General features: G+C 35.8%; 1 protein-coding gene across 6 annotated transcripts in view; it reads right to left on the reverse strand.

Annotated features, from left to right (window-relative positions):
• The window catches only part of LOC148852129 (uncharacterized), a 32739-nt gene that overhangs the window by 478 nt on the left and 18096 nt on the right, over positions 1-14165 (reverse strand). For 2 of the 6 annotated variants that reach the window (XM_088942485.1, XM_088942487.1), the window contains 4 exons: positions 4515-4610; positions 4298-4435; positions 1828-1926; positions 1591-1739 (listed from right to left, as the gene is read on the reverse strand). In XM_088942485.1, coding sequence (XP_088798611.1) covers positions 1591-1739; positions 1828-1926; positions 4298-4435; positions 4515-4574 — 446 coding nt within the window. In that variant the 5' untranslated portion in view covers positions 4575-4610. Of the gene's footprint in view, positions 1-1590; positions 1740-1827; positions 1927-2947; positions 3581-3662; positions 3767-3846; positions 4213-4297; positions 4436-4514; positions 4707-14165 lie in introns of those variants that run through there. The other 4 variants (XM_088942490.1, XM_088942489.1, XR_016098651.1 and 1 more) reach the window with 3 other exon arrangements.

The raw sequence follows: 14165 nt of genomic DNA on the forward strand, positions 1-14165 counted from the left end.
TCCATTAGCATATCAAATTAACTTTCATAACCTAATACTCAGTTGTTTGTAGATGGGTTATATCTGAAATTAGTCCATAAGATGAAAGGTTAGTTGTTTGGTATTGAAGCAAACTTAGTAGATCAACAACTTGGGCTAGTGTGAATAAATACATGAATGTAGGATATGCAGGTGAAAGATCCCGTTCAAGTCCCCATCAACCTCAACCAATAAGTTCTTGTTAAATTATCTCACCTACCAAAGGTAGGAGGTACAACTGTTATTGGAAAAGTTTCTAATTATAATAAGACTGATATGAGATGCCAAAAAGAATAAGAATCTGATAAGAGGTACAACTTTTATGATAATGTATGAAGACTTGTCTTCTGTTTATACAAACAGAAGAAGAATCGGTTGCAACTCAATCTAAATGAAGGGATGTAATTGATGTTTCAATGAAAGCCAAGAGATTGAGAGCAAAACATATGATGGTTTTTTGCAACTCTACTAGTATTACAGATGCAACTATCGAAGACATGGAGGTGGGATGGTCTATGAAGAATTTTATTGATTCCACTCTAAACCTAATTAAATATTTTGAGTATGTACATACTATATCTAGATTATCAAACTCATATGCCCATCTACTAGCTTATAATGCTTGTAAGTTTAAGAATAAAGGTTCTTATATATTTAGTTTTGATGTCTAATATAGTATTCAAACGCATTTAATATAAAGTTCACTATCTATTCAGACTCATATAATATAAAATTCACTAGTTAAACAATATGAACAAGAAAGAGTCTCAATCTTTCTAACTCATGCCTCAAGAGCACCGCATGCCTTTATAACAATATTGATAAGATGTAACTAAGATGAGCATTGGCTTAGTTTTTTGGCATACCTTGAAATTCCATCTTTGTTGCCATTGAGACCTTACACGAAGCAAGTTTTGCACCATCTCTATCCAAAAATTGATTGGTGTTGATAGAAAAGCAAATGACAAAAGTTCCAAACCATATTGGTGTAACTCATACACCACAAGTAATACATCACAGATAATTAATAAAATTAATACACTATTCCGCTGTAACACACACAACTGTATAGATGGGTGGATGACTTGAATGATCTAGTGATGGTTTACTCTAACTGGGATTGCAATATTTGTACACCAATCTTCCACCGTAAAATTATTGTATAATTGAAGGCAAAATCCCATGGGGCATTTCAACATAAACAATCAATGTACTTCATTACAAAAAAAAACCCACATTCGATCCTGCACAACACATATGGCAAATTTACTTTGCAATACTTAAGATATGTATCAGTATAATAAATACTGATGGTAAACAACATGATAATCATACCCATTGGCATATTGGGATGGAGCATCCTTGCATACTTTAAATCCCCATTTGTTTGTAAATCCCACTCCTAAGAGTTTACTCCTATAGTAGTTGGACTAAGACAAATATTGATTACAAAGTCAATGATGATTATGGATTAATACAAAAACATTTGCACATGAAAAATATTGCAGTGCATATATGCATACTATTGTTCTAGCAAATTGCTTGTATAAAGTAGACTGGATTGAACTATACCATTCAATGTAGTCGCTATTCCCGTTTATTACCAAAAGATGCCAATGCCCATTACTTTGCAAGGGTATAAATACTTTTCTATACCGTTGCCTTAGAAGAGGGCCAATATAGGGCTCTATTGCAGCATCATCACCCGTTTTAACCATTTCCTGATATATGTATTTGAAAAGAGAAAAAATAGATTATTCAATATATGAGTACATAATAAATGAAATAAAAATGGTTAAAACCCATTACCTGTGCAAATGTACTAATATATAAGAACCTCTCACATTTAGAATTGCCCAATTTTTGTTGCTTCCTTTCAATTAAAAGACATCCATATGCATTTATGGCCTACAAAAAAAATAAAGGCAACCCAATAGTTATATACAAATTATAACAAATATATAGTTATTATAGGTGAAAAAAATCTACTGCAAAAGTTACATACTGATGTGTGGATCACTGTGACACTAGCAAGTGCACTAACCGTTCAAGTAATAAAGTAGTGAGTGAAGTATCATTCCCACGAGTATTTAGGAAACAAGTATTCATACTAAATTGAGTACTTATATGATTAACAAATAAATCAAAACTTTAATGAAAGCTAAAAAACCTAAATTAAAATTTATCTAAACCATTGGTCCAATTGCCTTCAAATCAGGTTAAAAGAGTAAGTAGTAAATTTCAATATCAGAATTCAATAATCTATCAATTTGGATCATTCGAATAAATCATAATTGAGCCTTGGTTTGGTGAAACCCCAAGGTCATGAACAGTCTCTCTCAAGCGCATGTTCATCCTATGCATGAGTGACAATTCTTCTATCTCTAACAAGAATCTAATCCTCATGCATGCATTTATTCAAACACTTCTAAGGCATCAACTCAAAACTGAATTGATCACCAACTAAATTGTACAAGTTATCTCTAATCTTGCATCCAATTCAGTTCTTGAATAGTAGATTTGAATTTCTAGAGTCTCTCTCAAGCACTTTAAAAATTCCAAGCTTTAGATCCATTCGGCCAATCTGAAAATTGCAGATCTGAATTCTCTTTCAAGCAATTCAGATCTTGCAATCTCAGATATGAGAATTCAGATCTGAGCTTTGAAGGTTAGTTGGCCGAATTAATCTACAATAACACCCTTATTCAAGAAACTCCAAGTACAATTCATGACCATTCGAATGAATAAAAAAGAATTAGATTGCTGAACTGAAATCTTACAAGCTGAAATACATCAAGGAAGAATGGAAGAAGGAGAAAGAAGAAAGAAAATATAACAAAGAAATAGAATTCAAATTAAAGGAGAATGAAACTACAATTGAGTTATTACAAATGATCTTTGAATCACAAACCCCCAATTTCGAACTCACCTTATCTTCTAGCTTGCTTGTCTTGAACTTCCTTCAGCCATTCTTCTTCTTCTTCCTTGCGCCTAACCTTCTTCTCTTCTCTTCTCTCAAGGTGGCCGAACCTTTAAGAGTGGGAGAGCCTTCCTCTCAAGCAATTGAACACCAATCCCCCCTCCTAGAGGTCTCCTTATATAGTTTTTCAAGGGGGCTCTTGCCCCTTCTTGAAGCCTTTAGAATGGGGTGTATTACACCCCTTTCTTGAGCTTTCTAGAGTTCTCTTGAAAGCCTCCTAAGGGTTGCTATTTGGGCTACACTTAGGCTCTCTCTTGGCACATGATAGCTATACATTGAACTGCTCTTTTGGGCTGAGAATGGGTCTTCCTTGCTGGGCCGAATTCTACTCTTAGCTAGACTTTATTTTCTTGGGTTTTCTCAAGGAATCCACTTGCTCTTCTTGGGCCGAAGTGCTCTCTCTTGCCTCCACAACCGGGCTGGGTTGAATTTGGTCTTTTTGAACATTCTTTTTTTACCTTTTTCCTTCATTTTCTTGGATTAATTACCCCTGAAACATCCTCCCATATCAGGCCACCATCAAATAGTGAGTACAAGTATACCCCGACCAAGCTGTTGGTTCCATCAGTCCAAATAATTTCACTGCATATGTGGAAACTGTATTAATAACTCGATAAATCAGGGGTGTTCTATTTACCTACATTTAATGCATGTGTAAATCAACCTTGTAATTGGAGTTGATAAAAACCGTCTAATAGTTGATTGTTGACTCTTAGATAACTGGCATTTGAAATTGCAGGATCTCCATAATCTCTTTCCATCGATGACCTGAAATATAAAATGTTGCTAGGTTGTTAAACTTATAATGCCAATCCATCATATTTAATAGATACGATATGGAAATATACCTCCGTATTTGATGGTGATTTTGTACTATCTACATCAATCGTGTGCATTTTCTCAATCCTTTTTGCTCATTCGTTAACAAATGGTGAATACAAAATATGAGCTTTCTTTCTTTCTCGCCTAGAGCGAATCTTCCTACCACCTTCGTCAGGTTGATCTTCTTCATCACATTGTTTTTCTTCCTATACTTGTGATGGTAACAAGGACCGAAGATAAATATTCTCCTCGGTTAATTGTGCAACCTTTGACTAAAGACTTCTAATTTTCAAAATCAATTCCTGATTTGAGGAGGCTCTTTCCTCCTCATCTTCTTCACCATCCAACGAAGCCACTTCTTCACTGGAGGTAGGAACTAAAATTTGAAGAACCTTAAAAAAAATGAAGCACAAAATGTTTTAGAAAAATAATATATGTTAGAAGATTGACATTATAGATAAAATCTCATTATATTACCTCATCATCCGCAAGCATGGCAATAGCATCACTATATGTTTTCCTTCGACGATAAGTGGTGCTAGACCATTTTGCAATTCTTGGAAATGCATCTACCATGGAAGGAATCCATACAATGGAATGTTCAAACAACCAAATCTGCAAGTGACAATTCACTCAACGTTAGCATACAAGGTTTATTAAATTGAAATAATTTTTATACAAAATGTAAACTTACGATGAGTATAGTAGCACAACCATGTAGCCACCCAGATTTGGGTGGTGCCTCCTTCATCATTGACAAGAGAGTTCATTCAAACTATTTAGTAGCTCCCTATGAACAACACCAGCCCAATCATAATCTCTTAATTCTTCAAGTTTATTAGTGTACTCAAACCATTTACAGTCAATGTTATAGCAGGTCTTTGTAAAAAGGAATTGACCCAATATATAGACAATAAGCAACTTTGGGATATATTTCCTTTCTGCTTTCTTGTTTCCTAACAACTCCCTAATTTTTTCTTCTAAATCACCCCATTGTATCACATTTTTTCCAAAGGTTTTCATTTGTAAATGTAATGTATGTGGGGCCATGTATAAATCTACAAAATTGCCTCTCATAGGCAAACCCAAAATCAAAGCTACATCAGATGTCGTGAATGTGACAAGATTTCTCCCTAACCTAAACGAAGTTGACTGCATGTCCCAACAATTCACAAGTGCAGATAGAAGTGACTTCTCAGACATTACATTTGGGAAGTCAATAAAATGTGCAAATGGTGTTTGTCCCATGACATCTTCAACACCCTTATGGCTAGACAAGTTAAGTGATGAAATAAACTTCACCAAATGGGTGATACTATTTCTAGTGTATACTTGCATCTTGCATCGTAAATATCTGCAAAAAATAATCAAGGTCAGTTAGAACAAGTATATAAACACAAGGAAATAATGAAGAATTCATAGTGCCAAGTATATTAGCTTGAGATAAAACCAATTGTATAAAGTTTCCCCTTTTAACATGTTTGATTCACAGAATTAATGCCACTATTTTGAAGTTTTTATATCTTTCATAAAAAATGCTCTCAGGCCTGTTGCCTTTTGCTCTTGGAAAATGTGTGATGGTGGATTTTAGAAAAAATGGTCTCTCTAGTGATATATCTATTATGCAAAGCTGGGGCGATACTTTAGAGATCATTGATTTGAGTTCAAATTCATTGTATGGAACCTTTCCAAACCTTACCTATCAATTTTAGAGATTGTCTTATATTAAGATCATGAACAATTCTTTAAGAGGTGACCTACCTATTGAATTTGGGACCTATCCAAGACTAGCTATAGTTGATCTCAGCTCAAATGAACTTACTAGGCCCACTCCAAGTAGTTTCTTCACTTCATTGTCATTAATAAGCTTGAATATTTCAGGAAATAATTTCATAGGAAATACTCATCTTCAAGGCTCAAGGACAATAGAGTTATTGGTTTTACCTTCTTATTCGCAGTTGGAGTCACTTGATTTCTTTGGTAATTCATTGACTGGTTCTTTGCCTTTTGAGCTAGGTAACTTAGGGAAGCTTAGGTTTCTAAATATGGCAAGGACTAGCTTGTCAGGAGAGATACCAAGTGCAATGAGCAAGCTTAATGGTTTAGAGTACCTTGACTTATCCAATAATAATTTCAATGGTAAGATCCCTAACGGGCTTCCATCTAGTCTAAAGGATTTCAATGTGTCTTATAATGATCTAGTAGGACAAGTTCCTAAAAATTTGGTGCATTTTCCAAATACTTCATTTCATCCTGGAAATATACTACTAACCTTTGCAAATATTGTACCTTCACAGAGCAACAAACCCATGAGTTTTAATGGTAAGGGGCAACATCACAGTTCAAAATCTAATATCAGAGTAGCATTTAGTATTGCCTCTGTAAGTGCCACTTTGATGATTGCTTTTGTTTTACTGGTTCATTATCGTGGATAGTTCCAACAATTTCCTTGAAAAAGTAAAATGAATGGCCAAACAATGGGAAGAGATATTAAATCTGGAATATTTACACCTACTTCCCTTTTCAAATTCCACAAAAACATTGAACCATCTCCAACTTCATTGACTTTTTCAAATGATCACTTGTTGACATCAAATGCAAGGCCATTGTCTGGGCAGAAAGAGTTTGTGGCTGAAACTGCAGATTTGCTTTACCCAAGGGAAGAAAGGCATGTCCGGAGTCCAAGAAATACTATTGGGGGCCCAGGGAGCAAGAAAGGATGGTACTTGTAGATTACATCCATGGAGATAGTCTCTCTCTCCACCTCTATGGTATGATTTTCCAACAACTTATATTTAAACTCCACCCAATTAATATAGCATTGCATTGTGTTCTATCTCTATTCTCTACTCAAAGTTTTGCAATTATCTTTCTTCTATGTTTAGTATCTAAGATCCATTATTCATTGTTATTGTTATTATGAAGTTCCTTCATTGTCTTATCAAACAAAAGATGTTAAAAGGTGTTATTCATTCGGTGGCCTTCTCCTTCAAGAGGTTTCAAGCCTAGTTTTCCTTGGGTAAACTAGACTAGTGTATTCTTGTATTACATATCAACAATGTTCTTGGATTGTTCAAGATAAAAATACAAGAAAATGTTAGAGGAGTTCTTTGTCATGTTCCAGATGCAAATAGAGTTATCCTCAATTATATCTACTTGCACTTGGACCACCATATTACTTACTATGAAGTATCTCATGACTACTCACTTGTAGCACTCAGGAAACCCCAACAAGCAGAAAGCTTCATTTTATGTTTTGCAAAGGGGAAAGGAAGGAGGTCATTGCCAACTGATTTCCCACCCTCAAGGCATACAATGGATGCATCCTTTAAGTAATATCTTCCAACTTACTGGATCCATAATCAGAATCTTGTCCAATATGCAAATAGCTGGTTGTGTTTGGTTGGATGTAGAATATTTTGGAAATGGTTATTTTGGGAAATATGAATTTCTAACTTCTCGGTTGTCAGTAAAACATGAGAAGTTTAAATTTTACCAAAATCTAGAGTGCACAACATCACAGAATGAATTTGGACCTTTTAAAAGGTAAGTCATTTTGCTTGATTGAGCTAAGATTGGCTTCAGCTTGACGAGAGAATGGCATCAGCTCGATCATAGCCTTTTAAGTTGAGGCCTCTGTCATGGTCTGCTTTTTTTTTTTTTAAACAGGTTAAGGTATTGAATTATATTAAAGTATGAAGAAGAGCATAAATAACAACCCATGTACAATGAGAGCCTGTACAATGGGAATATACAAAAGTGTGTCAACAAAAGAAAGGTCCAGCTTTTAAAAAGGAGAAAATCAGGACACTCTTGAATGCCTTGTGTACACTTAACCAAGAACACAAAAAGCCTATAACCTCTATCATGGTCTGTTACATGCCCTTGTACTTTTTTTTTCGAGAGAAAGAGAGAGAAGGCAAGGTTAATTGTATTTTATGGCATCAACTCATTACATGCCCTTATACTTTGTAATTAATGAATTAATTATTTTATGGCTTCCTACATATATATAAAGGCTTTCTTTGGAATCATTCAGCAACTTGGTAGTGGTAGACTAGATACATAGCCAACTTTTTGGCTTTTTTTTTGGGTACATGGTGACTGCTCTTAGACTTGAACCCATCTTATGCTTGTTAGCATCAGATTTTAATATTGCACCAAGCAATGACCCCTAATTTAGTGATGCAGTCCACACTTCTTGATTGGGTAGTGTAGGTTGATGGTGCATTTATCAGTTAATTCCTGAAGGATGAATCAAAGTTGGCTGATTAGTTGCACTTTGGACTTTTGATGATTTCTGAAATGGGTGCCCAAGTGGAGTGCTCAAAAAGAACTTCAAGATTAGAAATGGCTAAAATCCAAGGATGTTGTTGGTAGATATAAATAAAATTTTGAGGGGTAAAAACATGTACAAAACTTTTTGTACAGAGGGGAAGAGGACCATACACATACTCTTTTTTCAGTTAATACATTATACTTCACCTTTTCTCAAAGTTGGACTTTTGGTTAAGATGTACACTTAACCAAGAACCAAATATTCATTACCCTTTTTGCAGTTTGATTTAATATTTCTAGGTAATGAATTAATTGTGGACTGCTACACATATTGGTTAATGAATATTTGGTTAAGTGTAGCAAGATCTTGTGACAATAAAGGAATATTTTGGTTTGTTTCTTGGACTGTGATAGAGGTTGTTTAGAGAAAATATGATAAGATTTTGCCATTCGGTTCTACGGGTATTAGTATGAGATCTGTGAGATCAAAGTTGAGCTTTTGGAAATTTTTATCGATTATCACCATCCTAATGTATTTTTTCCTAACGAATTTTATCTTATTCTTCAATAAAAAAAAAATAAAACAAATCTTATTGGCCCCTTGGAAAATAAGGTGCCAAATGTGCCAACCTAGTAACCATCACCTAATTACTATCTTTGATTTGAGGACATTCAACTTACAAACTAATGTTTCTCATTAACTGAATTTGGCTCTTTATAAGAGGAATTTGAATAGCATGCTGAGAAGGCAAACACCCTCCTAGATTCTACAACAAAACAATATGTGATTATTAATGCTTGTTACGAGTGATTATCACTAAATTATCATCTTAATTTTGGAGAAACATTTTCATAACCAAAGTAAATTGACCTTCCATACAATAAATTTTACAAACACACACTTGCTTGATCTTTTCATGTGTGAACTAATGTACACTCGTTCTCCAATGCACATTCAATAGGAATTTATCAGCATCAAACACAACTTAACAAATTTTTTTATATAAAAACAGTAGCCTATTTATTGTGATAGAAATGTAAAGAGAACAAAAAATCAAATTTATTTGAAAGGACTTTTTGATTGACTATAACAAATTAAAAAATCATACAAAGAGATTGTCAAATATCTGTTAGTGGCACGTGTTCAAAATGATAATTTCCTCCGGTTAGGATGAGCCTTCACTTGGTATAAATTGAGACAGAAAAAGAAGTGAAAAAAGTACAATGCTACCTAAAAATTTACAGGTAGAGGGAGAACGAGATAGAGGGAGAGCAAGAGAGCGATAGATGGGGAGGGATACTGGGAGAGAGACAGAGAATGGGGGCAAGACAGAGGGAGAATGGGAGAGAGTTATAGAGTGAGAAAGAGGAGGGAGAACGGAAGAGAGGGAGAACGAGACAGAGGGAGAGCAGAAGAGCGATAGAGGGGGAGGGAGACCAGGAGAGAGAGAGAGAGAGAGAGAGAGAGAGAGAGAGATGACGGCAAGACAGAGGGAGAATGTGAGAGACTGATAAAGGGAGAGGGTGAGAGCGCCACAAAGGGAGAGCAAGATTGAGGGGGTGAGAACGGGAGAAAGTGGGGGCAGCAGAGGGAGAGGGAGAATGATGAACTTACAATTTATCTATAATTTTTGAGGACTTTAGCATGGATTTTTATGCCGGTTTTATTAATTTTTGCCTTAATTTAGCTTAATGCTAAGAATAGGTTTAGGGATAATCAATCCAAGAAAAGGAAGGAAAAAGGCAAGAAAAGAAGGTTCAAAAAGACCAATTTCAGTCCAGCCCGGTCGTGGAAGCAAGAGAGAGCACTTCGGCCCCAAAAGAGCAAGTGAATTCCTTGAGAAAACCCAAGAAAATAAAGCCTAGCTATGAGGAGAATTCGGCCCAGCAAGGAAGGCCCATTTTTAGCCCAAATAACAGCCTAGAGTGTAGCCCACATGAGCTCAAAAGCAAGCTAAGTTGTAGCCCAAATAGCAGCCCAAAGGGAGCTAGGGGCGGCAACTTCTAGGAGTTTCTTGAAGAGAAGGAGGGAGCACTCTAGAAGGTTCATGAGGGGTGTAATACACCCCATTCTAGAGGCTTCAAGAAGGGGCAAGAGCCCCCTTGAAAAACTATATAAGGAGGCCTCTAGGAGGGGAGAAAGTTGTTCAATTGCTTGAGAGGAAGGCTCTCCCACTCTTAGAGGTTCGGCCACCTTGAGAGAAGAGAAGAAAAGAAGGTTAGGCGCAAGGAAGAAGAAGAAGAAGGGCTGAAGGAAGTTCAAGACAAGCAAGCTAGAAGAAGAAGGTGAGTTCGAATTGAGAGTTTGTGATTCAAAGATCTTCTGTAATAAATCATTTGTAGTTTCATTCTCTTTTGATTTGAATTCAGTTTCTTAGTTATATGTTCTTTCTTCTTTCTCCTTGTTTCCATTCTTCCTTGATGTATTTCAGCTTGTCAAATTTCAGTTCAGCAATCTAATTCTTTTTGATTCATTCAAATGGTCATGCATTGTATTTGAAGTTTCTTGAATAAGGGTGTGATTGTAGATTAATTTGGCCAACTAACCTTCAAAACTCAGATCTGAATTCTCAGATCTGAGATTGCAAGATCTGAATTGCTTGAAAGAGAATTCAGATCTGCAATTTTCAGATTGGGCGAATTAATCTACATCTTGGAATTCCTAGAGTGCTTGAGAGAGACTCTAGGAATTCAGATCTACTATTCAAGAACTGAATTGAATGCAAGGTTAGAGATAACTTGCACAATTCAGTTGGTGATCAATTCAGATTTGAATTGATGCCTTAGAAGTGTTTGAAGAAATGCATGCATGGGGATTAGATTCTTGCTAGAGATAGAAGAACCGTCACTCATGCATAGGATGAACATGCACTTGAGAGAGGCTGTTCATGACCTTGGGGTTTCACCAACCAAGGCTCAATCATGATTCATTCGAATGATCCAAATTGATAGATTGCTGAATTCTGAGATTGACATTTACTGCTTACTCTTCTAACCTAAATTGAAGGCAATTGGACCAATGATTTAGATAGATTTTAATTTGGGATTTCTTAGCTTTCATTAGAGTTTTGATTTATTTGTTGATCAGATAAGAAATGTTCAATTTAGTATTGGTAATTGTTTCCTAAATCCTCGTGGGAACGATACTTCACTCATTACTTTATTACTTGAACGGCTAGTGCACTTGCTAGTGTCACAATGAGCCACACATCATGTTTGTAGATTAATTCGGCCAACTAACCTTCAAAACTCAGATCTAAATTCTCAGATCTGAGATTGCAAGATCTGAATTGCTTGAAAGGGAATTCAGATCTGCAATTTTCAGATTGGGCGAATTAATCTACAGCTTGAAATTCCTAGAGTGCTTGAGAGAGACTCTAGGAATTCAGATCTACTATTCAAGAACTGAATTGAGTGCAAGGTTAGAGATAACTTGCACAATTCAGTTGGTGATCAATTCAGATTTGAATTGATGCCTTAGAAGTGTTTGAAGAAATGCATGCATGGGGATTAGATTCTTGTTAGAGATAGAAGAACCGTCATTCATGCATAGGATGAACATGCACTTGAGAGAGGCTGTTCATGACCTTGGGGTTTCACCAAACCAAGGCTCAATCATGATTCATTCGAATGATCCAAATTGATAGATTGCTGAATTCTGAGATTGACATTTACTGCTTACTCTTCTAACCTGAATTGAAGGCAATTGGACCAATGATTTAGATAGATTTTAATTTGGGATTTCTTAGCTTTCATTAGAGTTTTGATTTATTTGTTGATCAGATAAGAAATGTTCAATTTAGTATTGGTAATTGTTTCCTCAATCCTCGTGGGAACGATACTTCACTCATTACTTTATTACTTGAACGGCTAGTGCACTTGCTAGTGTCACAATGAGCCACACATCATGTTTGTAGATTAATTCGGCCAACTAACCTTCAAAACTCAGATCTGAATTCTCAGATCTGAGATTGCAAGATCTGAATTGCTTGAAAGGGAATTCAGATCTGCAATTTTCAGATTGGGCGAATTAATCTACAGCTTGGAATTCCTAGAGTGCTTGAGAGAGACTCTAGGAATTCAGATCTACTATTCAAGAACTGAATTGAGTGCAAGGTTAGAGATAACTTGCACAATTCAGTTGGTGATCAATTCAGATTTGAATTGATGCCTTAGAAGTGTTTGAAGAAATGCATGCATGGGGATTAGATTCTTGCTAGAGATAGAAGAACCGTCATTCATGCATAGGATGAACATGCACTTGAGAGAGGCTGTTCATGACCTTGGGGTTTCACCAAACCAAGGCTCAATCATGATTCATTCGAATGATCCAAATTGATAGATTGCTGAATTCTGAGATTGACATTTACTGCTTACTCTTCTAACCTGAATTGAAGGCAATTGGACCAATGATTTAGATAGATTTTAATTTGGGATTTCTTAGCTTTCATTAGAGTTTTGATTTATTTGTTGATCAGATAAGAAATGTTCAATTTAGTATTGGTAATTGTTTCCTAAATCCTCGTGGGAACGATACTTCACTCACTACTTTATTACTTGAACGGCTAGTGCATTTGCTAGTGTCACAATGAGCCACACATCAAGTTTTTGGCGCCGTTGCCGGGGATTTAGAGAAACAATATTAGGAAACATTGAGCATTTTTAATCTGATCTCATTCAGCATTGCATTCATAGTTGGGTTAATTTGCTAACTTTTTCATTTCAGTTTGGACTGCAACTGCTGTACTACTGTAGTTATGTTTCTTCTTTCTTAAGTAGATTACTTTCTTTTTTTGGTTTCAGTTTCATTTTAATAAAGGCATATTTGATTTCAATTCAATCTTGATGTTGTTCCCTTCAAAAAGAAAAAAGAAAAAAAAAATTCACATAAACATGAGTGTTGCAGATCTGAGTTGCATTCGGCACTCAGATCAGCAGATTTCAGATCTGCAGCACTCAGCCGAAAAGAGTTGCTTGTGTTTCAGATTTTATTATTCTTTTCTTTCATTACAAAAAGAAAAAAAAAACAAATGAAAAAAAAAGGGGGAGATCTTTTGAACAACCAGAGGAGCAATTGAGAATTCGGATCAGAACTCAGATCTGAGTTCAGATCTGAATTCTGCTATTGCAGATCTGCAACAGTTCAGATCTGAGTTCCTCTGAACTCAGACCTGAACTGATGAAATTTTGAGGGGAATTGGGTGTCATCACCACCCCAATTCACCCTAGGGCACTTCTGCTATTCCCCAAAAACAATTTGGTAGCAATAACTGAAGGTAAGGCAATTGAGAATTCAGATCCAAACTCAGACTTGAGTTCAGATCTGAATTCTGCTGTTACAGATCTGCTCAGTTCAGATCTGAATTCCTCTGAACTCAGATCTGAACCGATGCAAGTTTGAGGTGAATTGGGTGCCATCACTACCCCAATCCACCCTAGGATACATCCAACCTGCCTCAAGGGTGAATGGATAGCAAGGAATGAGAGAAATTCAAATCTGAAATGCAGTTGATATGATGTGAGGACTGAACTGATACAGAGCATACTATGAATTTTGGGTGGACTGAATTCTTGGCTTTACCCACTTGTAACCGAGCTACATTAGCTAAGGAGGTGTATGTTTGGATTGAATAATTGTTATGCCTCAGATATTTAAGAAAAATTAGCACTTTCCAAGTATTTCTTTTAGCATTCAGATCTGTAGCAGGGCTGCTATAGTGCAACAGTTAGCAGACCTGATTTCAGATTTCTACAAAAGTTGTATGGGCCGAATAGCTTGCAATACCAAACATTGCAGACCCAATTTTCAGGTCTTAGCAAGTGTTTGATATGCATCAGCTATACAGGTTTGAGCTTCAATTGTAGAGTTTTTAACCCAAGCCTAACTCAGGACTGGTTTTAGTTTATTTCAGATCCTTTTAAATTTTTTTTTTCAGATCAGATCTGATTTCAGCCCTAAAGCATCATAGAATTGATTCCAACCTTAATGGATGTATATTGTAGTGTATACCAATGAGTGTGTATGAGATATCCAGCTCAGATCTGAATTATTATTTATTAATTTCTC

The sequence above is a fragment of the Nelumbo lutea genome, chromosome 5 (genome assembly GCF_056320005.1).
Source record: "Nelumbo lutea isolate HS-2025 chromosome 5, American lotus-T2T, whole genome shotgun sequence".
Taxonomy (NCBI): domain Eukaryota; kingdom Viridiplantae; phylum Streptophyta; class Magnoliopsida; order Proteales; family Nelumbonaceae; genus Nelumbo; species Nelumbo lutea.